The sequence below is a fragment of the Macaca mulatta genome, chromosome 19, assembly GCF_049350105.2.
Source record: "Macaca mulatta isolate MMU2019108-1 chromosome 19, T2T-MMU8v2.0, whole genome shotgun sequence".
NCBI classification, from domain to species: domain Eukaryota; kingdom Metazoa; phylum Chordata; class Mammalia; order Primates; family Cercopithecidae; genus Macaca; species Macaca mulatta.
The window spans coordinates 52,329,882-52,353,855 of record NC_133424.1 but is presented as its reverse complement, the minus strand read 5'-3'; the positions used below and the strand labels follow the sequence as shown (position 1 = coordinate 52,353,855).

Here is a 23,974-nt window from a genome sequence, read left to right as displayed (position 1 = left end):
GGGTGTGGGGGTACATACCTGTAATCCCAGCTACTTGGGAGGCTGAGGCAAGAGAATCGCTTGAACCCCGATGGCAGAAGTTGCTTTGAGCCAATATCGCATCATTGCACTCCAACCTGGGCAACAGAGCAAAACTCCGTCTCAAAAAACAAACAAACAAACAAAAAAAGAAAAAGCAGGGGATAGTGAGAGGTGTGGGTGCTGTTTTAGGATGTTGGGGGAAGGCCTCTCTCAGGTTATGATTGAGATCTGAAGTAAATTAGCAAGTGAGCCCTGTGGGGAAGAGTATTCCAGGTGGATGGAACAGCCAGTGCAAAGGCCCAGAGGCAGGCGTGTGGCAGGCGTGTGAAGAACTGTGAAGAGGCCTGTTTGTGGCTGGAACAGATGTGGGCAGGGGTAGAGGGAAGGTAGGCTTGGAGTGAGGGTGAGCCTTGGACTGGCAAAGACTTTGACCTTTGTTTTAACTATGATATCAACAGCAGTAACACCATCTGATCTAGGGTTTAAAGGATCCCTCTGCTAAGGCAAGTGAAAGGTTGACACGTTCTTGCTCTGTTGCCCAGACTGGAGTGCAGTGGCATGAATACAGTTCATTACAGCATTGACCTCCTAGTCTCAAGCGATCTTCCCACTTCAGCCTCCCGAGTAGCTGGGACCACAGGTGTGCGCCACAATAACTGGCTAAATTTTTTAGTTTTTCGTAGAGACAGGGTCTCACTTTGTTATCTGGGCTAGTTTTGCACTCCTGGGCTCAAGAGATCCTCCCGCCTCAGCCTCCCAAATTGCTGGGATTACATGCGTGAGTCACCGCACACCTGGCTGGTTGGCAGAGTTTCTAACAGAGGGATCAGGACCTGGACACATTAATTTTAAGTGTCACTACACATGGGACCATCAGTTATTGCAATGCGATGCAACGAGATGTGGCCTAGAACCTCCAGTGAGGATCTCTTGCCAGAATGAGCCTGAATCTGATCTAATTCCCAGTTTACAGGAGATCCTGGGAACAGAAGGACATCTTGAACAACACCACAAAGATACTGTCAGCCTAATCCAGAATGTGAAAAATTGTACAGGGCCAATGACCCAGTTGATTGAGGAAATCAATGGCATATAAAAGAATGGGTAACAGTTACAGATTTAAAAAACTTCAAAGACATTTCAAACAAAATTCAGATTCTGATTTGAACAAACCAATCTTAAAAGACATTGATATCCCAGCACTTTGGGAGGCCAAGGTGAGAGGATTGCTTGAGCCCAAGAGTTGGAGGCCAGCCTGCAAAATAAAGGGAGACCCCATCTCAAAAAAAAAAAAAAAGTTTTTTAAAATTAGCTGGGTGTGGTGGTGTGTGCCTGTAATCACAGCTACTCAGGAGGCTGAGACAAGAGGATCGCTTGAGCCTGGGAAGCAGAGGTTGCAGTGAGCAGAGATTGTGCCACCGCACTCCAGCCTGGGCAACAGAGCAAGACCCTATCTTTAAAAAAAAAAAAAGGACAGCCGGGCGCGGTGGCTCACGCCTGTAATCCCAGCACTTTGGGAGGCCGAGGCGGGCGGATCATGAGGTCAGGAGATCGAGACCATCCTGGTGAACACGGTGAAACCCTGTCTCTACTAAAAATACAAAAAATTAGCCGGGCATGGTGGGCACCTGTAGTCCCAGCTACTTGGGAGGCTGAGGCAGGAGAATGGTGTGAACCTGGGAGGCAGAGCTTGCAGTGAGCTGAGATCGCGCCACTGCACTCCAGCCTGGGTAGCAGAGCAAGACTCCGTCTCAAAAAAAAAAAAAGGACAGGCGAGGCACGGTGGCTCACACCTGTAATCCTAGCCTATTGGGAGGCCAACGCGGGCGAATCACCAGGTCAGGAGTTCCAGACCAGCCTGACCAACATGGCGAAACCCCGTCTCTACTAAAAATACAAAAATTATATGGGTGTGGTGGTGCACACTGGTAGTCTCAGCTACTTGGGAGCTCATGAGGCTGAGGCAGGAGAATCACTTGAACCTGAGAGGCGGAGGTTGCAGTGAGCCGAGATCGTGCCACTGCACTCTAGCCTGGGCAACAGAGCAAGACTCCGTCTCAAAAAAAAAAAAAAAAAAAAAAGGACATTTATGAGACTATCAGAGAAATGTGAAAATGTGAACACTGATTATGAATACAATGAATGAATAACAGAATTGTTCATTGTGATAGGTGTGAAAGTGAGTATTGTAGTTTTGACTTTTAAAAAATAAACTTTAACAGGGAGTTATTGTGTTTGTTGTTGTTGTTTAAGATGGGCTCCCTCTGTCACCCAGGCTGGAGTGCAGTGGAGTGATCATAGCTCACTGCAGCCTCGTCCTCCCAGGCTCAGGTGATCCTCTCACCTCAGCCTCCTGAGTAACTGGGACTACAAGTGTGCACCACCACACCGGGCTCACTTTTTGTAGAGAGAGGGTTTCCCTATGTTACCCAGACTGGTCTTGAACTCTTGGGCTCAAGAGATCCACGTGCCTTGGACTCCCAAAGTGCTGAGATTACAGGTGTGAGCCACCACGCTCGGCCAGAGTTATTATTTAATGGGTAGTTTTTGTTGGAAACAATGGAAACATTTTGGGCATAAATAGTGGTGATGGCTATACAACATTGTGAATATATTTTTTGTTTGATTTTTTGAGACAGAGTTTCGCTCTCGTTGCCCAGACTGGGGTGCAGTGGCATGATCTCCGCTCACCGCAACTTCCACCTCCCGGGTTCAAGCGATTCTCCTGCCTTAGCCTCCCGAGTAGCTGGGATTACAGGTGCCTGCCGTCACGCCTCGCTAATTTTTGTATTTTTAGTAGGGACCGGGTTTTACCATGTTGTCCAGGCTGGTCTCGAACTCCTGACCTTAAGTGATCTGCCCGCCTCAGCCTCCCAAAGTGCTGGGATTATAGGCATGAGCCACCACACCTGGCCCCATTGCCTTAATTTTAAAAGAAGAAAACCTTAAACTTCATTCCTTTTCAAAGTACACTGACATATAAAAAAATAGTAATATTAAATCCAAGAAGAACTTAGCACATATTTATTTCCTATGAAGTTCTAAAATTTTTTCACATTTCTTTCGGGATTTTTTTTTTTTCCCTTGAATCAGAGTCTTGCCCTTTTGCCCAGGCTGATCTTGAACCCCTGGACTCAAGCAATCCTCCTGCCTTGGCCCCTCAACATGCTAGGGTTAGAGGTGTGAGCCACTGTGCCTGGCCCACATTTCTCACATCTTATCAATTTATTAAGACTTTAAGATGGTAATGCCTCAGCCAAGGTGTGGCCAGCTAGGAGGTGGCAAAGTTAGGATCTGATTCCAATCTCATCTTTCAGTTCTCTATTATTCTGTTTTGTGCTACCTCTGTAGAACTTAAGCCAATAAAGTGTTAATATCTTGGAATTTTTTTTTAACTTTAGCTAATGATATATGCATTGCTTAAGTTTTTTGATGAACTGATAGGTGCAATTTCGTCAGAAATGCCTAAAAAATCCTGAACTGGTCTGGGCACAGTGGCTCATGCCTGGCCAACATGGCGAAACCCCATCTACACTAAAAAAACAAAAATTAACCAGGCGCTCGCCGGTAATCCCAGCTACTCAGGAGGCTGAGGCAGGAGAATCGCTTGAACTCGGGAGGTGGAGGCTGCAGTGAGCCAAGATCATGCCACTGTGCTCCAGGTTGGGTGACAGAGTGAGACTCCGTCAAAAAAAAAAAAAAAAATCAGCCAGGCGCACTGGCTCACACCTGTAGTCCCAGCACTTTGGGAGGCCAAGGCAGGTGGATCACCTGAGGTCTGAGGTCAGGAGTTTGAGGCCAGCCTGACCAACATGGAGAAATCCCATCTCTACCAAAAACACAAAAATTAGCCGGGCGTGGTGGCGCATGCCTGTAATCCTAGCTATTCGGGAGGCTGAGGCTGGAGAATTGCTTGAACCCGGGAGGTGGAGGTTGCGGTGAGCCGAGATTGCGCCATTGCACTCCAGCCTGGGCAACAAGAGCAAAACTCTGTCTCAAAATAAATAAATAAATAAATAAATCCTGAGCTGGTGGCCACGTGGGTAGAAATGTTAGAAAGCAGTGTAGCGAAGTGCTAGTGGGAGAACCCTGGGGGTGCACAAGGTGTTCCTTGTACAATTCCCTCAACTTTGCTGCATGTTTGAAAACTGTCTTCATAAAATGTCAAGGGCAAAAATGTCCTTAACTCTTAGAAACGTGTATTAAATTACTTTCTGTAATTTGCCTTAAAATAATCTTTAAAAAGCAATAGGTAAAGCCTGTAATCCCAGCACTTTGGGAGGCCGAGACGGGCGGATCACGAGGTCAGCAGATCGAGACCATCCTGGCGAACACGGTGAAACCCCGTCTCTACTAAAAAATACAAAAAACTAGCTGGGCGCGGTGGCGGGCGCCTGTAGTCCCAGCTACTCCGGAGGCTGAGGCAGGAGAATGGCGTGAACCCGGGAGTCGGAGCTTGCAGTGAGCTGAGATCCGGCCACTGCACTCCAGCCCGGGCGACAGAGCCAGACTCCGTCTCAAAAAAAAAAAAAAAAAAAAAAAAGCAATAGGTAGCCAGGCACGGTGGCTCACACTTGTAATCCCAGCACTTTGGGAGGCCAAGGCAGGCAGATCACCTGAGGTCAGGAGTTCAAGACCAGCCTGGCCAACATGGCGAAACCCCGTCTCTACTAAAAATACAAAAATTAGCCAGGCTTGGTGGCAGGCGCCTGTAATTTCAGCTACTCAGGAGGTTGAGGCAGGAGAACTGCTTGAACATAAGAGGCGGAGGTTACAGTGAGCTGAGATGGTGCCACTGCACTCCAGCCTGGGAAACGGAGTGAGACTCTGTCTCAAAAAAAAAAAAAAAAAGATAAATAAATAAATAAAAAGCAATAGGTAAAATAAAAATATCAGGACAGGGTACAGTGACTCACACCTGTAATCCCAGCACTTTGGGAGGCTGGGATGGAAACTCTTGAGGCCTGGAATTTGAGACCAGTGTGGGCTATATAGTGAGAACTTCTCTATAAAAAATAAAAATAAGAAATTTAGCCAGGTGTGATGGCATGCATCTGTAGTCCCAGCTGCTTGGAGGCCGAAGTGGGAGGATCACTTGAGTCTAGGAGTCCAAGGCCAAGGCCACAGTGAACTATGATCATGCTACTGCACCCCAGCTTAGACAACAAAGCAAAACCCCATCTCAAAAAAAGAAGAGGCAGAAAAGGATATAGATGAAGTAAAAGCTGCAGAAAGTTGATGACTATTGAAATGAGGCTGGGTGCTGCGCACCTGAGGGCTCACTGTATCATTCTACTTTTGTGTATGTTTGCAAACTTCTTTGCTAGATAAGAAATTCATCTAGCAGCGGCTCACGCCTGTAACCCCAGCACTTTGGGAGGCCGAGGCGGGCAGATCACCTGAAGTCAGGAGTTCGAGACCAGCCTGGGCAACATGGTGAAACCCCGTCTCTACCAAAAATACAAAAATTAGCTGGGCGTGGTGGCACATACCTGTAATCACAGCTACTTGGGAGGCTAAGGCAGGAGAATCGCTTAAACCCGGGAGGCGGAGGCTGCAGTGAGCCAAGATCACACTGCCATACTCCAGCCTGGGTGACAGAGTGAGACTCCGTCTCAAAAAAAAAAAAAAAAAAGAAATTTAGAAGTGCGTCTGGTTTCCTTGTGAAGAGGAGGCAAGAGAAAAAGTGTGGAAGAAGTGGGAGTGGGTTTAGGGTCTGTGTTGCAAGCTAGTTCCTGTGCTCAAGTTTGAAGAGTTCTTGTGCTTTCAAGTTTGAAGAGTCTCTAGGGTCTGGATCTAGTTGGCTTCAGGCTTTCCCTGACTGAGGAAGCCCCCAAGGTCCGCAGTCCAGCTTGGGTTACCCTCTCCTTCCCCACTTCTCACCGCCGGACACCTTGGCCCTTTTTGAAAGTGAGGCCCAGGGCGGCCCCAGCCCTGCCCCTCCTCCCAGCTCCACATCTGGTCCTGATGTCAACAGCCAGGGTGGGCGGTGGCCATGTTTTTCAGCTCCCGCCCAGCCTCAGGGGAGGGGTGGACTGCCCTGTCCCCACCCCTTACTCACAGTGACTGACACGGGTCACACACGCAGTAGGCTAAAGGCCAGGAACAAACTTTAATTCCCAAACCGGACCCTTAAATCACAAGGACGTCAGATCTGGCTCAATCCCTGACAGGGTGAATTGGAACCTGGCCCCTACTTGGTCTCTAACCCCTTCCACTGGGTCTAGTGGGGACTCTGATGCCGAATAGGGGCTGTAGATCAGTGAGGACGTATGTGTGTGTGGAGGGGTAGCAGGAGCCGCTTGGTTACATAAGCACGTGTTGGGGTGGGGCAGGTGTCCCTCTGGTCTGAGGGTCCTCGTATGTCCAAGGTCTCCGTGCATAATTGCAGACCCAGATGTCTCTGCATTTGGGAGAATCAGGGTGCTTAAAAAGGGGTGACTGAGGGCTGCACTTGCGAAGGTGGCTGGGGACTGTGCCTCCGTGGGAGCGGCGTGTCTAAGTGGGAAGATACTCCGGGAAGTCAGGACGATGTCATATGTGGGTAGCTGTGTGGACCAGTGGTTGGGGGTATGTGGACATCGGTGGTCACAGGCTGGGAGAGTGGTGCAGCCACGAGAGGGAGCATGTGTCAGGGCCATAGATAGTGACGATCTCTCTGTGGCATGACTCAGGAGGGGGGCATGCTGTTCCCTGTGCCAGGCACCAGAGACAGGGACACTGAGAAGTTTGATGAATGGAGAGGACGTGTGAGCTGTGAATATGTGTGGCTGTTTCTGTGGCTTATAAAGGTGACAGGCAGACTCCCACATTTTGGGTGAAGATCCAGGGGAGTTGGTGGGTTACCTGGCTATGTGCTCGTGATTGCAGATGGACTATATTTATGTCTGTGGAAAGCTAACGCAGCAGTTGCTTTGTGGCTCTTGTAGTTGTGTATGAGTGTGTGGTTGTGCATCTTAACAGCAGCATGAGTCAAGTAAGTGAGTGTGTGGGCCGTGGGACAGTCTCCGGAAAACAGCTGCAGGTGTGTAATGTGGCTGCCTGCAGTGTACACTTTGGAGACATTAACCCTGTCCATACCCACAGCTGAGGCTGGAGGCACCGTCCCGGGCACCCACCACCTCCAAGTTGCCTTCCTTCATGTGGTCTGCGTGGTGGAATGAAGGTCAGTGGGACGGACTTGCAGTTGGAAGGCTGGGGGGATGTTGAAAAGGCCACTGATGGTGGGCTTGAGGCTCAGGGAGTCCAGTGGGCACGGGCTCTCCAGGGAGAAGGCTTGCAGGATGGTGGTGAAGAAGAGGAAGAGCTCTGCTTTTGCCAGGCCCTCTCCAAGGCAGACACGCTTCCCTTGTGAGGAGAGAGAGAGAAAGGGCTGAGCCAGTCCTCCTCACACCTAGGCCCATGGGGAGAACAGGGGGGCTAACAGTAAGCCCAGGGTGCAGAAGGGTGCCCCCAGCTGGCACAGATGCCTGGAGTTTGCCAGCACCTGCTCGTGATACCCAAGGCTGCAACAGATACCTAAAGAGAAGGGCAGGAACGCCTCATGCTTCCTGAACCGTCCATCTGCATCCAGGAAACGGTCTGGGTTGAACTCTTCTGGGTGCTTGAAGATGCTGGGGTCATGCAGGATGGAGCCAAGGAGGGGGAAGACCTCCGTGCCCTGAGGGGAAATAATAATCAGGCTACAAATCCCTTCCCACCCCAGTCTATTCGGTCCTCGAGTATGGAGCACAAGTCTGGGGTGCCAGGGACACGAGTTTACAAACATAACGGCATCAACATTTGTTGAGTGTTGAGTGGCATGCAGCAGCTCATGCCTGTAATCCCAGCCACGTGGGAGGCTGAGGTGAGAGAAGCATTTGAGCCCAGGAGTTTGAGACCAGCCTGGGCAATATAACAAGACCTTGTCTCTCCGAAAAATGAAAAAATTAGCCAGGCATGGTGGCGTGAGCCCATAGTCCCAGCTGCTCAGGAGGCTGAGGTGAGAGGATCACTTGAGCCCAGGAGTTCAAGGCTGCTGTGAGCTATGCTTGTACCACTGCATCCCAGCCTGGGAGGCAGAGAGAGACCCTGTCAAGAAAGAAAGAGGAAGAGAGGAAGAGAGGAAGGGAGGAAGGGAGGAAGGGAGAAAGGAAGGAAGGAAGCAAGGAAAGAAGGAAGAGAGGAAGAGAGAAAGAGGGAAAGAAAAAAAAGGAAAGAAGGAAGGAAGGAACGAAAGAAAAGAAAAGAAAGTTGGGCGCAGTGGCTCAAGCCTGTAATCCCAGCACTTTGGGAGGCCGAGGCGGGCAGATCACGTGGTCAGGAGATGGAGACCATCCTGGCTAACACGGTGAAACCCCGTCTCTACTAAAAATACAAAAAAATTAGCCAGGCGTGGTGACGGGCACCTGTAGTCCCAGCTACTCGGGAGGCTGAGGCAGGAGAATGGCGTGAACCCGGGAGGTGGAGCTTGCAGTAAGCCGAGATCGCATCACTGCACTCCAGCCTGGGTGACAGAGCGAGACTCCGTCTAAAAAAAAAAAAGAAAAGAAAGAGAGAGGGGCAAAGAATACTATATGCAGGCTGGGTGACCTTGGCAAATCTTCTAGAAACTTTTCAAGCTCTCAGTTTCCTTATCTGTAAGATGGGCATGATAATGGTATAGGGTTGCTTTAAAGATTAAATGAGATAATAGATATGGAAAGCACTCAGAATAACCCCTGGTGCAGAGCAGGTCCTCAAGCCTGGATACCTGTCATTATCATCACTCAAGTGTTGCTGCCTGGTACACAGGACTGGCTCCCAAGTAGCTGAGCTGGTGTTTGTTTTACAAGCATTATCTTACAGCTCCAAGTTGATACTATTATTGTTTCTAATTTAGAGGAGGGATATATTGAGGTTCAGAGGGAGAAGTGATTTGCCCAAGGCCCCATTTACAAAACAGGAGGGGGTAGGCCAGGCGCGGTGGCTCACACTTGTAATCCCAGCACTTTGGGAGGCCGAGGCTGGCGGATCATGAGGTCAGGAGTTTGAGACCAGCCTAACCAACATGGTGAAACCCCGTCTCTACTAAAAATACAAAAATTAGCTGGGTGTAGTGGCACGCACCTGTAATTGCAGCTACTCAGGAGGCTGAGGCAAGAGAATCGCTTGAACCCGGGAGGCGGAGGTTGCAGTGAGCCGAGATCGTGCCACTGCACTCCAGCCTGGGCAACAGAGCGAGACTCCATCTCAGAAAAAAAAAAAAAAAAAGGAAGAAGAAAAAGAAAATAGCCGCAAAGCAGCACTGGATCCTAACGGCCGCAGATTTGATTCTGCAGTGAAGGTGGAGGGAGCTGCTTGCACTAAACCGCTGGGGTTTCTGGGGAAACATCGCCCCCTTTTGGTTCTGCATCAGAGCTGCTCTCCAGTGAAGGGCACTGAGATTGAGGGAGAGAGACAGAGGAGAGAATGTGTCTGCATCAGGGGCTAAGGGTCGAGAGGGCTTCCCTTAGTCCTGGACTTGCTCCTCAGTTTTCAAGCTGCTTCTCTGTATGTTACCTCATTCGACTGTCCCGACCACTTTGGAAGGAGATAGAATTAGGAGATCTCTGGGGCAGATGGGGCCCAGAGATAGAGTCAAAGGGCAAGAAAACATAAACCAAAAAGAAACAGAAAGAGTTAAAAGATGCAGAAAGGGAGGGAGTGTCAGAGAAAGAAGGAGGAGAAAGATGCAGTGGGGAGTAGAGGAGGAAGAGAGAGAGAGAGAGAGAGAGAGACAGACTGACTAAGATCAGAGAAAGTCAGGGAGACACTGATAGCAGCCAACCCGGGCTCAGGCCCCGAGGCAGAGAGCCATGGGCCGCGGCTGCACGCATACCCACCTGGGGCAGGGTGTAGCCTCGGAAACGGGTGGTCCGCATGAGGGTGCGGGGGATTCCCATGGGCACCAGCGCCAGCAGCCGCTGTGCTTCATGTAGAACCGCGTCGGTGTAAGGGAGGCGGGTACGGTCCCCTAGGCTTGGTGCCCGGCCAGACCCCAGCTCCTGAGTCAGCTCCTCACGTACCCGCTCTGCAAGCAAGAGGAGGGCGGGAGTCGGACAGCAGGTAGGGCCCAGGGATCCTCCCCTCAGAAGCCCATCTGCTTGCATAGCTGTAGTTTGGGGTGAGGCTGACAGGTGGGGAGGAGTAGTCCCCCAGCCCTCACTGAGCCCAAAGACCACACATCTTGTGTGTTGGGTGTTCCATCTATCTTCTCTCTCTCTCTTATTTTATTTTATTTATTTATTTTTTGAGACCGAGTTTTGCTCTGTTGCCTAGGCTAGAGTGCAATGGCGCGATCTCGGCTCACCACCTCTGCCTCCCGGATTCAAGTGATTCTCCTGCCTCAGCCTCCTGAGTAGCTGGGATTACACACTGTGTCACCCAGTCTGGAGTGCAGTGGCGCGATCTCGGCTCACTGCAACTCCGCCTCCTGGGTTCAAGAGATTCTCCTACCTCAGCCTCCCGAGTAGCTGGGACTACAGACGCCTGCCATCATGCCCGGCTCATTTTTGTATTTTTAGTAGAGACAGGGTTTTGCCATGTTGGCCAGGCTGGTCTCAAATTCCTGACCTCAGGTGATCCGTCCGCTTTGGCCTCCCAAAGTGCCGGGATTACAGACGTGAGCCACCGTACCCAGCCTTCTCTTTTTTTTTTTTGAGACAGGGTCTTACTCTGTTGCCGAGGCTGGTGCAGCAGTGCAATGATGGCTCACTGTAATAGCCTTCACCTCACCTAATGGGCTCAAGTGATCCTTTCACCTCAGTCTCCTGAGTAGCTATGACCACAGGCACACACCACCACGCCCAGCTAACTTTTCTATTTTTGGTAGAGACAGGACCTCACTATGTTGCCCAGACTGATCTTGAACTCCTAGCCTCAAGTGATCCTCCCACCTCAGCCTCCCAAAGTGCTGAGATTACAGGCATAAGCCACCATGCCTGGCTCATCTATACTTTCTTAATTCCCATAGCACCCTTGTGAGATAGGTATTGTTATCTATCCCCATTTCCTAGATGAAGAAACTGAAGACTCAGAGAACCCAAGTCATTGCCAGAAGTCACAGCTGGTTCCACTCCTGCAACACTACCAGGACCTCAACTCCCAGGTCAGCCCATCCCCATGACCCGCAGCAGCTGCCTAACCCTAAAATGCTGGAGTTGGGCCGGGCACCTTGGCTCATGCCTGTAATCCCAGAACTTTGGGAGGCCGAGATGGGCAGATCACTTGAGGTCAGGAGTTCGGGACCGGCCTGGCCAACATGGGGATACCCTGTCTCTCCTAAACGTACAAAAGTTAGCTGGGTGTGGTGGTGCACACTTGTAATCCTAGCTACTCGGCAGGCTAAGGCAGGAGAATTGCTTGAACCCAGGAGGCTGGAGGTTGCAGTGAGCCGAGATCACACTACTGCATTCCAGCCTGGGCGACACAGGGAGACTCTATCCCCTATAAAAAAATAAAAAATAAAAATAAAAAACCAATTTGACCCTGCCCTTCCCTGCTCAAAGTCATTCCATTGCTCCCCATGGCTCAGCATAAGGCACCTAATGTATCACTAAGGCGGCGAGGCCCGCAGACACCTGCCTTGTCTTTCACTATGCCTCATACTGCAGTCAGCAACTCCTGAACCTCCTCTGGCTCCCGGACATCCCAAACGCCGTGCCCATTGATGCCTCAAAGATCTAGCTCAGCCTGTCTGCTCGGCCTGCCCACTCTTCCCTCTAAAACTCTCACTTTTTGTTTTTTGAGACAGTGTCTCCCTCTGTCACCCAGGCTGGAGTGCAGTGGTGTGATGTCAGTTCACTGCAACTTCTACCTCCTGGGCTCAAGCAATTCTCATTCCTCAGCCGCCCGAGTAGCTGGGATTACAGGTGCATGCCACCACCTGTATTTTTAGTAAAGATGGGGTTTCACTATGTTACCCAGGCTGGTCTTAAATTCCTGTTCTCAAGTGATCAGCCCTCCTCAGCCTCCCAAAGCTCTGGGATTATAGGCGTGAGCCACCTTGCTCAGCCGAGAACCCTCACTTCTGTTCCCAAGGTGGAAAAGGCTCTTACTTTGGACATGAGGGTATTTCATCAGGAGCAGGAGGGTATAGCCGACCGTGGCGCTGACCGTCATCGTCCCAGCGAACAGCAAATAAATGACTGTCATCAGCATGTTCTTATTGGTGAATTCTGTGTCTGGGTTTTGTTCCTCCTGAAAGAAACCAGGCAGAGGGGCTGAGAGAACACAGCCTTCGGGAAGTAAATGTCCAGAACAGCCAAGCCTGGGGTCAGCACTACGAGTTTTGTCACGGGGTTTAGATAAATTTTGGGGAAGGTTGGGAAGTCGACTCTTTTTTTTTTGAGACAGAGTCTTGCTTTTTCGCCCAGGCTGAGTGCAGTGGCACGATCCTGGCTCACTGCAACCTCTGCCTCCTGGGTTCAAGCAATTCTCCCACCTCAGCCTCCCGAGTAGCTGGGATTACAGGTGCGTGCCATCACGCCCGGCTAATTTTTGTATGTTCAGTGGAGACGGGGTTTCTCTATGTTGGCCAGGCTGGTTTTAAACTCCTGACCTCAGGTGATCCACCTGCCTCTGCCTCCCAAAGTGCTGGGATTACAGGTGTGAGATACTGTACCTGGCCGAGAAGTAGACTCTTGATGTTAGTTCTCTCTGGTTGAAATATTTTTTAAAATGGGCCGGGCGTGGTGGCTCAAGCCTGTAATCCCAGCACTTTGGGAGGCCGAGACGGGCGGATCACGAGGTCAGGAGATCGAGACCATCCTGGCTAACACGGTGAAACCCCGTCTCTACTAAAAAATACAAAAAACTAGCCGGGCAAGGTGGTGGGCGCCTGTAGTCCCAGCTACTCGGGAGGCTGAGGCAGGAGAACGGCGTGAACCCGGGAGGCGGAGCTTGCAGTGAGCTGAGATCCGGCCACTGCACCCCAGCCTGGGTGACAGAGCGAGACTCCGTCTCAAAAAAAAAAAAAAAAAAAAAAGAAATATTTTTTAAAATGAAAGAGAATACTACTAACAAAAACACAGAAAGTTATAAGCATTGATGAAGATGTGAAGACTTTGAAACCCATGTACACCATTGGTGGGAATGTGAAATGATGCAGCCCTGTGGAAAACGGTACAGCAGTTCCTGAAAAAATAAAAAATACGGATGGGAGTGGTGGTCACATCTGTAATCCTGGCACTCCGGGAGGCTGAGGCAGGTAGTTTGCTGGAGCTCAGGAGTTTGAGATCAGCCTGGGGAACATAAAGAGACCTCATCTCTCCTAAAAATAAAAAAAATCAGCCAGGTGTGGTGGGGCACACCTGTAATTCCAGCTACTCAGGAGGCTGAGGCAGAAGGATCGCCTGAATTCAGGAGATCAGGGCTGCAATGAGCTATGATTGAACCACTGGACTAGAGCCCGGGCAACAGAATGAGACCCTATCTCAGAAAACAAACAAACAAAAATTAGAATTATAGAATTACCATATAATCCAGCAATTTGACTTCTAGGGATATAACCAAAAGAATTGAAAGCAGAGGCTGGGCATGGTGGCTCACGCCTGAAATCCCAGCACTTTGGGAGGCCTAGGCAGGTGGATCACCTGAGGTCAGGAGTTCGAGACCAGCCTGGGCAATATGGTGAAACCCTGTCTCTACTGAAAATACAAAAACAAAATTAGCTGGGTGTGGTGGCGGGCACCCGTAGTCCCAGCTACTTGGGAGACTGAGGCAGGAGAATCACTTGAACCCTGGAGGTGAAGGTTGCAGTGAGCTGAGATCGTGCCACTGCACTGTAGCCTGGACAACAGAGCAAGACTCCATCTCAAAAAAGAAAAAAAAAAAAAAGAATTGAAAGCAGGGACTTGAAGAGATACACTCATGTTAATAGCAGTATTATTCACAATTGCCAAGAACTGGAGGCAACCTGTGTCCATCAGTGAATGAATGGATACAGAGAATGTGGTATATACACACAGTTGAGTATCACTCAGGCTTAAAAAGGAACAAAATCCTGTCACAAGCTATAACATGGATGAACCTTAAGGACATTATGCTAAATGCAATGAGTCAGTCACAAAAGGACAAATACTGTATGAATCCACTCATATGAGGCACCTAGAACAGTCAAATCTATATAGACAAAGTAGAAAGGTGCCAGGCACAGTGGCTCACGCCTGTAGTCCCAGCACTTTGGGAGGCTGAGGCAGCTTGGTCACTTGAGGCCAGGAGTTTGAGATCAGCCTGGCCAACACAGTGAAACCCCGCCTCTACTAAAAATACAAAAATTAGCCAGGCGTGGTGGCGCACGCCTGCAGTCCCAGCTACTGGGGAGCCTGAAGCAGGAGAATCGCTTGAACCCAGGAGGCAGAGGTTGTTGTGAGCCAAGACTGCACCGCTGCACTCCAGTCTGGGTGACAGAGTGAGATTCTGTCTCAAAAAAAAAAAGAAAAAAAAAAAAAAAAGGGTGATTGCCAGGGGTTGGGGAAGGGAGGAGCAGGCAGTTGTCTTTTTTTTTTTTTTTTCCTTTTTGTGGAGAACGGGGTCTCGCTATATTACCCAGGCAGGTCTCGAACTCCTGGGCTCAAGCTATCCTCCCGCCTGGCAGTTGTTTAATGGGTATAGAGTTTCAGCTTCACAACGTGAAGAGTTCTGGAGACTGATTGCATAACAATGTGAATGGCCGGGCGCGGTGGCTCAAGCCTGTAATCCCAGCACTTTGGGAGGCCGAGACGGGTGGATCACGAGGTCAGGAGATCGAGACCAACCTGGTGAACATGGTGAAACCCCGTCTCTACTAAAAAATACAAAAAAAAAACTAGCCGGGCGAGGTGGCGGCGCCTGTAGTCCCAGCTACTCGGGAGGCTGAGGCAGAAGAATGGCGTGAACCCGGGAGGCAGAGCTTGCAGTGAGCTGAGATCCGGCCACTGCAACTCCAGCCCGGGAGACAGAGCGAGACTCCATCTCAAAAAAAAAAAAAAAAAAATGTGAATGTACTTAACACTACTATACTGCATACCTAAAAATGGTTAAGATGGTAAATGTTATGTATATTTAACTATAGTTAAAACTAAAAAAAAAATGCAATAAAAGAGAAAAGAAATGGGGCAATAGAGTTAAGAAAAATTTTTCTTTCTCCACAAACAGGGAGGCTGCATTTAATTAAAGAATGTGGCCTCATTCTTCCAAAGTTCGTACAATTAAAAACTATTTATTTCCTTAGGAGTCCCCTTAATTCTAGTTTTCTTACAGGGCATGGTGGCTTATGCCTACAGTCCCAGCACTTTGGGAGTTCAAGGCGGCAGGAAGATTACATGAGCCCAGGATTTCAAGACCAGCCTGGGTAACATAGTGAGAGTCCGTCTCTACAAAGAAAAAAAAAAAATTGGCCGGGCGCGGTGGCTCAAGCCTGTAATCCCAGCACTTTGGGAGGCCGAGACGGGCGGATCACGAGGTCAGGAGATCGAGACCATCCTGGCTAACACGGTGAAACCCCGTCTCTACTAAAAAATACAAAAATCTAGCCGGGCGAGGTGGCGAGCGCCTGTAGTCCCAGCTACTCGGGAGGCTGAGGCAGGAGAATGGTGTAAACCCGGGAGGCGGAGGTTGCAGTGAGCTGAGATCCGGCCACTGCAGTCCAGCCTGGGTAACAGAGCGAGACTCCGTCTCAAAAAAAAAAAAAAAAGAAAAGAAAAAAAAAATTTAGCCAGGTGTGGTGGTGCGCACCTGTTGTCCCAGCTACTTAGGAGCCTGAGGCAGCAGGATTGCTTGAGCCCAGGAGTTCAAGGTTGCAGTGAGTTATGATTTTGCAACTGTACTCCAGCCTGGGCCACAGAAAGAGATCCTGTCTCTTTTAAAAAAAAAAAAAAAAAAAGAAAGAAAAAGAAATATTGTTCTCATATAATTAATAAAGTGGACTTTACTAACATAAATTGATATTGCAAGGCTTCCTAATAAACCACCATAATTCACATAAAATTGTGAATTTACATAAAAGTCTGGGGAGGCTGCAGGGGGTGGGATGAAGTGATCCTGGGGATTGATGGTGTGGGACCGTGGGCATGGGGCCTGAACACAAGGGCCGAGGTGGGAGGGAGAAAGAGGAGAAATGCTGGAGAGACAGAGAGCCCGGCACAAATGCCCAGGTTGGGGGCGGGAGAGGCAGGGAGAGCAACTCCCTGAAAGAGACAGAGATGTGCAGAGAAGGGACGCACACGCACACAGACACTCATACTCACAGAGACATGCAGAGAGAGAAAGAGAGAGGGACCCAGTCGAGGTCCCCAGGGACACCTGGCTGGGGACCTACCAGGTTACCACACCCATTCAGAGAGGGGGTCCCTGCACCCTTCCCGCACCTGTGCCATCTTCAACAGGAAGGCATCGACCAGGTCACGTGCGGGACCCGAAGCATCCAAGTTCCCCTGGTGCTGCTGCACCTGCCGGACTGTGAAGGCAGCTAGGGTGCTGACGTGGTGGAGGAGCTGCTTGTGGGGGCCTGGCAGGGGCCACAGGAACCAGGAACACATCTCATAGGTCTGTGGGGAGAAGGACGGCTAGTTCTCATGGGACCTTGGCAGGAACCTTCAGGGAAGGTAGTTGGAAAGGGGTCCCACCCACTCACCTGACCCCCCCGGGAGCTGACTCCCAGCAGGGTACCACCAGCTGCCCGGACCATGGCCTGGAACTCCTTATCCTCATAGGAGAAGCGGAGGCCAAAGAGGAGGGAGCAGACTACGTTGGAGGTGGCCTGGGCCAGCAGCAGGGAGGGATCGAATGGGCGTCCTGGGTGGAATGGGGGCAGGGAGGTAGGCTGTGATGGAGCCAGGCAGAGGGGAGCAGGTTGGGGCTGAACCCAACCAGAGAGAGACAAGGAGGCAGGGAAAGACAGATGGACAGACAGTGCAGGGAGAGAGTTAACAGGCAAAGAAGGAGACAGACAGACAGGGACAGAGAAACAGACAGGGAGAAAGAAACTGAGTGACCATCACACGGACAAGGAGAGAGAAACAGAGGTAGACTTAGGGCCCGAAAAATAGAGGAAAGGAGAGAGAAAGAAAAGAGACAGAGAGAGTGAGATGGAGACCCAGGAACAATGGGATGATAGCACCAGGGACACACAGAGAGATGTCGTGACAGCCTTGGAGAGACAGTGGGACAGAGACAGAGGGCGGGGGTGAACAGAACCCCCAGCCCAGCCCTAGAGTCCAAGGCTTCCCCTCCCGCCCATTCCAGGACCTGGGTTGGGGCCACCCCCAGCCACAGTAGGAGAGTTTTCCTTTTCACTTGGCTGGAGACCCTGGGGTGACCCCGCCATGCTGACCTTCTGTCCCCTGGAATGCCTCCACCAAACACCGGGCCTCCGCCTGGATCAGCTCCTCGCCTTCTCGCTTCCCCATGCCCAGGTCCCGCAGAGCAAGCATGGTAAACTTCCTCAGCTGCCTCCACCGCTCCCCGTTGGAGAAGAAAACCCCTGCGCAGAAGGCTAGACTCAAAGAGGGAAGAGCACCTCTGCCCATTCCCCCTTCTTTCTTTCTTTCTTTCTTTTTTTTTTTTTTTTTGAGACAGAGTCTCGCTCTGTTGCCCAGGCTGGAGTGCAGTGGCGTGATCTTGTCTCACTGCAACCTCTGCCTCCCAGGTTCAAGCAATTCTCCTGCCTCAGCCTCCTGAGTAGCTGGAACTACAGGTGCATGCCACCATGCCCGACTAATTGTATTTTTAGTGGAGATGGGGTTTCACTGTGTTAGCCAGGATGGTCTCGATCTTCTGACCTCATGATCTGCCTGCCTCAGCCTCCTAAAGTGTTGGGATTATAGGCGTGAGCCACTGCGACCGGCCGATTCCCCCTTCTTTCTAGTGAGGTTCTCTGAGGGGGACTCTTCAGGCTCCATCTGAGTCCATTCCAGCCTAGCCCAGGGATGAGGATTTAGTAGGTGTTCAATAAATGCATAATCAAAGTGGTTCTCCCATCCTTTGCCCTTGGGTAAGGGAGTACATTCTCCTGAAAAGTAGGCAGCTGGGATGACCCAGGCTCCTTCTGTTTTGTAATTATTATTATTATTGAGACAAGGTCTTGCTCTGTCACCCAGGCTGGAGTGCAATGGCACGATCTCGGCTCATTGCAACCTCTGCCTCCCAGGTTCAAGTGATTCTCCTGCCTCAGTCTCCCAGCTAGCTGGGATTACAGGCGTACACCACTACACCCGGCTAATTTTTATATCTTTAGTAGAGATGGGGTTTCGCCATGCTGTCTAGGCTGGTCTTGAACTCCTGACCTGAGGTGATCCATCTGCCTCAGCCTCCCAAAGTGCTAGGATGACAGGTGCGAGCACCGCACCTGGCCTGCTCTGTAATTAACCAGGATGAATGAAGAGTTCTTTCCTCCTTTCTTCTTTCCTTGCATCCAACCATCCCATCATTTATGGAGTCCCACTGGGTCCTGGGTCCTGTGCCCCATGTAATTCGGAGGTTGAACACAGAGGGAGGATGGAACTGTACCGTTTTCCTCCTTTATCCAAGACACTTGTTCCAGACAGACCCTCCCTGTCCAACGCCAGCCTGTCGTGGCCTCTTGGGCACCTCCCCTTGGGCATCTCCTGCCCTGGCCCCACTGTGTTCCAAAGTGATCTCAGCATCTCTCCTTTCTCTGTTTCAGCCCACCATCCATTCCCTGGCCAGAGCCCCAGGCCTCTCCCAATTACTCCTTCCTCCCCATCCCCTGGCCCCAGCCCTGGTCCATCACCCTGGGCTCCTAGCCTCCATTTTCATCCCCTTCAGGCAGCAACCACAGGATCTTCCCAACTCTGACTACAGCTGTTCCCTGCTTAAAACCGACTGCTCCCAGGAAAAACAAAAGCCCAAACACTCTGGCATGACTCACAGACCCCGCATGACCAGGGATTTCCCTGGCTTCTCAGCTTTGTTACTTAGCCCACTACGACTATACTGGTCTCTCACTTCCTCAAAGGGGTCAGGATCCCCTGTCTAGGCCTGTGATCCTGCAGTTCCCTCTGCCTGCATCACTCTCACCCCCTTCCATCCCATCCTTGGTGAACTAATTTGTTCATCCTTCAAGGCCCAGCTCAAATGCTACCTCCTCTGAGAAGCCTTCCCTGATTCCCTCTTTACCCTCGTACAGGTGCCTGTGCCCTGTGTTTGCCCTCAAATCTGTCCCTCTCATTTTAGGATTATATTCCCTCCCTCTATTATCTTACTGCAGTACAAGCCCGCCTCTCCCATAGTAGGAGAGGACACCACACCTGTCTGAGTCATCTCCGTGTACCTGGTACTCAGTATAGGACCGGGCATAATGATCATTTTTATGTTTGTTTGTGTTTTGCGGAGGCAGGGTCTCACCATGTTGCCCAGGCTTGTCTCAAACACCTAGGCTCAAGTCATCCTTCCAATTCAGCCTCCCAAAGTGCTGGGGTTACAGGCATGAGCCACCATGCCCAGCCTGAAAATTCACCAGTTGAATGAATGAATGCTTCTCTCAAAGTCATGCTTTTGTAGGTGCTGGTCTTTCTGCCTGGAACACCCTCCCCACTCATCTTATGAGTGTCAGCTTTGACAGCCTGTCTTCAGGAAGACTTTCTGAATCTCCCTCGCCAAACGAGCTGGGTCAGGTACCTCCTCTAAATTCCTACAGTCCTAGGGCTTCCTTCAGCCTGGCCCTGATCCCTCTTGCCCTGACCCCTCCCCATCCCACCCTGACCTTTCCCCCTGTGCTTCCCCGTCTTGGCCCCGACCACTCTGGGCTGGCACCGTGTCGCGAGTCTGTTTCCCCACTGGCCTCGGTGCTCTGGGGAAGCAGCACCAGTGCTGTCTTAGTCACTGTTGAGTTCCTGGCAGCACCCAGCATGGGCCTCCTGCTTTCTGTTGTAACACAGAGAACTGCCTCTATCATTGGAGGGCTTACCCACCCATCCTCAGGACCTTGAAAGCGCTCTGGAATCTTTCTGAACCCTCAGGGCTTTACCTGGATCACTGATGGTTATCACTGATACCACAACCTGGTGGTTAATGGGTGCTCACTCTGCACAAGGCTCAGTCCTCACTCAATCACTCAGTCCTACATGATGGGCACTGCTTTTTGCTTGTTCGTTTGTTTGAGATGGAGGCTCGCTCTGTTGCCCAGACTGGAGTGCAGTGGCATGATCTTGGCTCACTGCAACCTCTGTCTCCCGGGTTCAAGGGATTCTCCTGCCTCAGCCTCCCGAGTATCTGAGATTACAGGTACGCGCCACCATGCCCAGCTCATTTTTATATTTTTAGTAGAGACATGGCTTCGCCATGTTGGCCAGGCTGGTCTCGAACTCCTGACCTCAAGTGATCCACCCACCTCCGCCTCCCAAAGTGTTGGGATTTCAGGCATAAGCCACTGCCTCCCAGCCGATGGGCACTGTTATCACTCCATTTTACAGATGAGGAAACAGGCATTAAGCCATGGGCAAAGGTCACACACCGGTTAGTGGTGGCAGGCTGTGAGTGGAGGGCCTAGCAGCCCTTGACTTACCATGGCCATCAAAAGTCCGTTCCAGCATCGCTATGGTTCCCCGGCCACTGAACTCTTCAGCCTGACCTCCCAGGGCCTCTCGCACAGCCTCCTGCCCAACCAGGACCACCACGGGCCGCCAGGGTCCCAGGTAGATGGTGAACACCGGTCCGTACTTCTTACTCAGCTGGGCACAGGGAGGAAGAAGAGGATGCTGTGACCTCTTCCAGCCAAGTTGTCTCCATCATGGCCCCTGTCACTGGAGGAGCCACCGAGTTTAGCTTCTACACCCTTTACCAGGAACCTGCCCCCACCCCAGCAGAAATAGCTGAGGCTCAGTTCTCTTTTTGTACTAGGCTCCCGGGCCTCCTCCCTCAGTACGTCCTTCAGTGGCATCCCCCAACTTCCTGTCATTCCCTTGCTTCCTGCTGAACCTTAACTTCTGACACTGGGCAATCCAGAAGCGGTTTGGGTCTCCCCTAATTCCTTAGGGCCCCCCTACCTACCAAATATCCAGCCACCCTTTTCAGTCACCGCAAAACCCTCAAATTCTAGAGCAGACACTGCTGAGTATCTGCCCCATCTCTTCCCCCACGACCCCACCCCTTTTTCTATGTCCTTGAAGTCACCCAGAATCCTTTTGAATGGGAAACTTCAGGCCTCTTCCCACTCCGACCCGCTATCCCCTAAGGCTGGGGCTGCCTCTGCCTTCTTTCTTGCTCTCCTTCCCTCCCCCATCCCAGGAACTCCCAGCTGAGCTCCACCCATCCTCCCATCCCGCATTCTGAGCAGACAGATTCCTTCAGCGGGACCCCCTCTCTGAGCCTGCAATCCTCCAGCCTCTTCTTTGCCTCCAACTCCCGCAGGGACGCCTCCCCCTTTTCTTCTTTGTGCCCTCTTCAGCATGCCCCACCTGTATGGCTCCAGCTACCTCTCCCTCTGGGGCAAGCCCAGCCGCATCAGCTTCTCCTTGGCTGGAGGACTCCTGTCTCTCTCAGCCTCGGTCCCTGCCCATCACCTTCCCAGGATTCTCTGTAGGCAGAGGTCTCTGCCCCTCCTAGCCCTGGTCCCCCACCCCACGATCCTCTCTCCCGGGCACCTCTCCGGTTCTCAGCCCTGGACAACCTGCTGCAGCCCCCACCCCAGGAAAGCTGCAGCCCCTTTGCCTTGGGACCGCTGCCCCTGCCTCCTCCCTAGGATACCCGAAAAGCCCCTCGCCCTGGCAATCGGGTTTCTCTCCCAGGGACTCCCAGCCCTTAGCCAGGACGTCCCCTGGGCCCCTCACCCGCATGAGCCCCGAGTACAGCGCCCCGGGCCGTAGCTGCAGAAGGTTTCCCAGCAGTGGCAGCGGCGTGGGCCCGGGGGGCAGCTGGCCTCGGGCCCGGGTCCCAGACAGCGCCAGCGTCAGCAGCAGGAGCAGCGCCAGCGCCAGCAGCAGCGCCCAGGTGCCGGTCGCCTCCATCTCGGCAGGTCGGCTCCTTCTCCTCTCCCAGGCGCTCCGCGCGGCTGGGTTAGTTAGGGGCGGGAGCCGGGCGTCTCCCTCCCCAGCAAAGTCAGGCGCGGGGCGGGGCAGCTAGCCCAGCCCCCTGCCTGCTGGGCAGGCTTATCTCCCCGCCGCCGGGTTTCTCCCGGACCACCGCCGCCGCCTGATGTCTGGAGCTCATGCTCCAACGGATGTCTCGGAGGTCACCCAGATTTACGCGGGGCTCGGGCGGCGGAGACAGCGCCTTGGGCCCCCGGGTAGGGAGGAAGCAAACAGAAGAACCTGGAAGCCAGAGACTTTGGCCGCCTAGAGGTTGCCACACCCTGCATCTGGCGTTGACCCCGCGCCACCCCCCCCAGCTCTACCTCCCTCATTCATTGTTCGGGAGTGGGTTCGTGTGTGCGTGTGTGTATGGGGTGTCTTTCAGCCAGTTTTCTCCAGCATCTTACATCTTCACGAACCGAGAGGAAGGACTTGACCTTTAAGGATAAACAATCTGAAGTCCAGGGAGATAAATCGGTTGGTCCCAGGTCAACTCGGCTGAGTGGCAGAGTTAAGATTACGACTTGGGCGAGTCAGAATGATTGAGTCATTCATTCATTCACTTAGAGGCAGTTTGCAGAGCGGTTAGGACGGTGATGGCTGAAGCCAGACTGCTTGAATTCACAGCCTAACTCCTCTGTGCCTCTGTTAGCCTTGTAAAATGGGGCTAGTTTTCAGGATTAAATAGTACATCTGTGCACACAATTTAAAGCAGACGCAGGTGCACATGTAACAAGCACTAAATAGATGTTAGCTAGTATTTCTGCAACTAATTGTTATTGAGGTCTTACTGTAAACAAGACTTTGTTCTAGACCCGAGGATGCAGCTATGAGCGACGGAGAGAAGGGCTCTGACCTTCCTGAGCTCATATCCACATGCAGATGAAGTCGAGATGAAGACAATTTCAGGAAGTGAGAAGGCCGGCCAGGGGAATGCGCTTCTTGAGAAGGAAGAATGTTAGAGCCATTTGTGCATGAATTATTACAGGTTTGGTTCACTGCTGTATCCCCAGCATGTAGTGCAGTGCCTGACACACAGTAGGCGCTCAATAAATATTTGTTATATCTTCAAAGATTGAATTTAGGAGACAAGATTCATGAAGTCTGCAGGGGCCACCTTGCAAGGTCTTGGAAAAGACTGCATTTTATTTCTATTGCAAACAGAAGCTGTCTGGAGGGGTTTTCAGCGGGCAGTTACTTTGTTTGATTTGCATTTTCATTTCATATTTTATTATAAAAATATTAAAATTTCAAACATACAGTGAACACCTGTATACCCATCAGATTCCACCATTTTATTATCCTTTCTTTGTTGCCTATTCTATTTTTGTTTGTTTGTTTTTTGTTTGAGATAGAGTCTCACTCTGTTGCCCAGAGTGGAGTGCAATGGCATGCAATCTCTGCAACCTCTGCCTCCCGGGTTCAAGCAATTCTCCTGCCTCAGCCTCTCAAGCAGCACTGGGATTACAGGTGCGCACCACCACGCCTGGCTATTTTTTGTATTTTTAGTAAAGATGGGGTTTTGCCATGTTGACCAGGCTGGTCTCAAACTCCTGACCTCAGGTGATCTTCTCTCCTCAGCCTCCCAAAGTGCTGGGATTACAGGCATGAGTCACTGTGCCCGGCCCATTTTTCATTACATAGCTATTAATTTTACCTATCTATTCATTGATTTGTTTTAAGCATTTCAAAGTCAGTTGCAGACACCAGTACACTTCACTCCCAAATACATCAGCATGCATATCAGTAGCTAGAGCTCAGTATTTGTTTGAAGATACTTTTTGTTCCTCAAGGTATCCTATATACAATGAAATGCATACCTCTTAAGTGTATAATTAGATGAGCTTTGACATGCATATGCTGGAGTTTTAAAATATTAGACTCTTAGAATTTTCACAATTTTTTTTTTTTTTGAGACAGGGACTCGCTATGTTGCCCAGGCTAGA

General features: G+C 51.1%; 1 protein-coding gene across 3 annotated transcripts in view; it reads right to left on the bottom strand.

Annotated features, from left to right (window-relative positions):
• Positions 1 to 6,109: 6,109 nt before the first annotated feature.
• The window catches only part of CYP2S1 (cytochrome P450 family 2 subfamily S member 1), a 68,397-nt gene continuing 50,532 nt past the window's right edge, over positions 6,110 to 23,974 (bottom strand). For 2 of the 3 annotated variants that reach the window (XM_077983031.1, XM_077983030.1), the window contains 4 exons: positions 12,078 to 12,221; positions 9,864 to 10,051; positions 7,540 to 7,681; positions 6,110 to 7,368 (listed from right to left, as the gene is read on the bottom strand). In XM_077983031.1, coding sequence (XP_077839157.1) covers positions 7,160 to 7,368; positions 7,540 to 7,681; positions 9,864 to 10,051; positions 12,078 to 12,221 — 683 coding nt within the window. In that variant the 3' untranslated portion in view covers positions 6,110 to 7,159. Of the gene's footprint in view, positions 7,369 to 7,539; positions 7,682 to 9,863; positions 10,052 to 12,077; positions 12,222 to 16,367; positions 16,548 to 16,633; positions 16,795 to 17,332; positions 17,483 to 20,524; positions 20,691 to 21,788; positions 22,232 to 23,974 lie in introns of those variants that run through there. The other variant, XM_015124005.3, reaches the window with a different exon arrangement.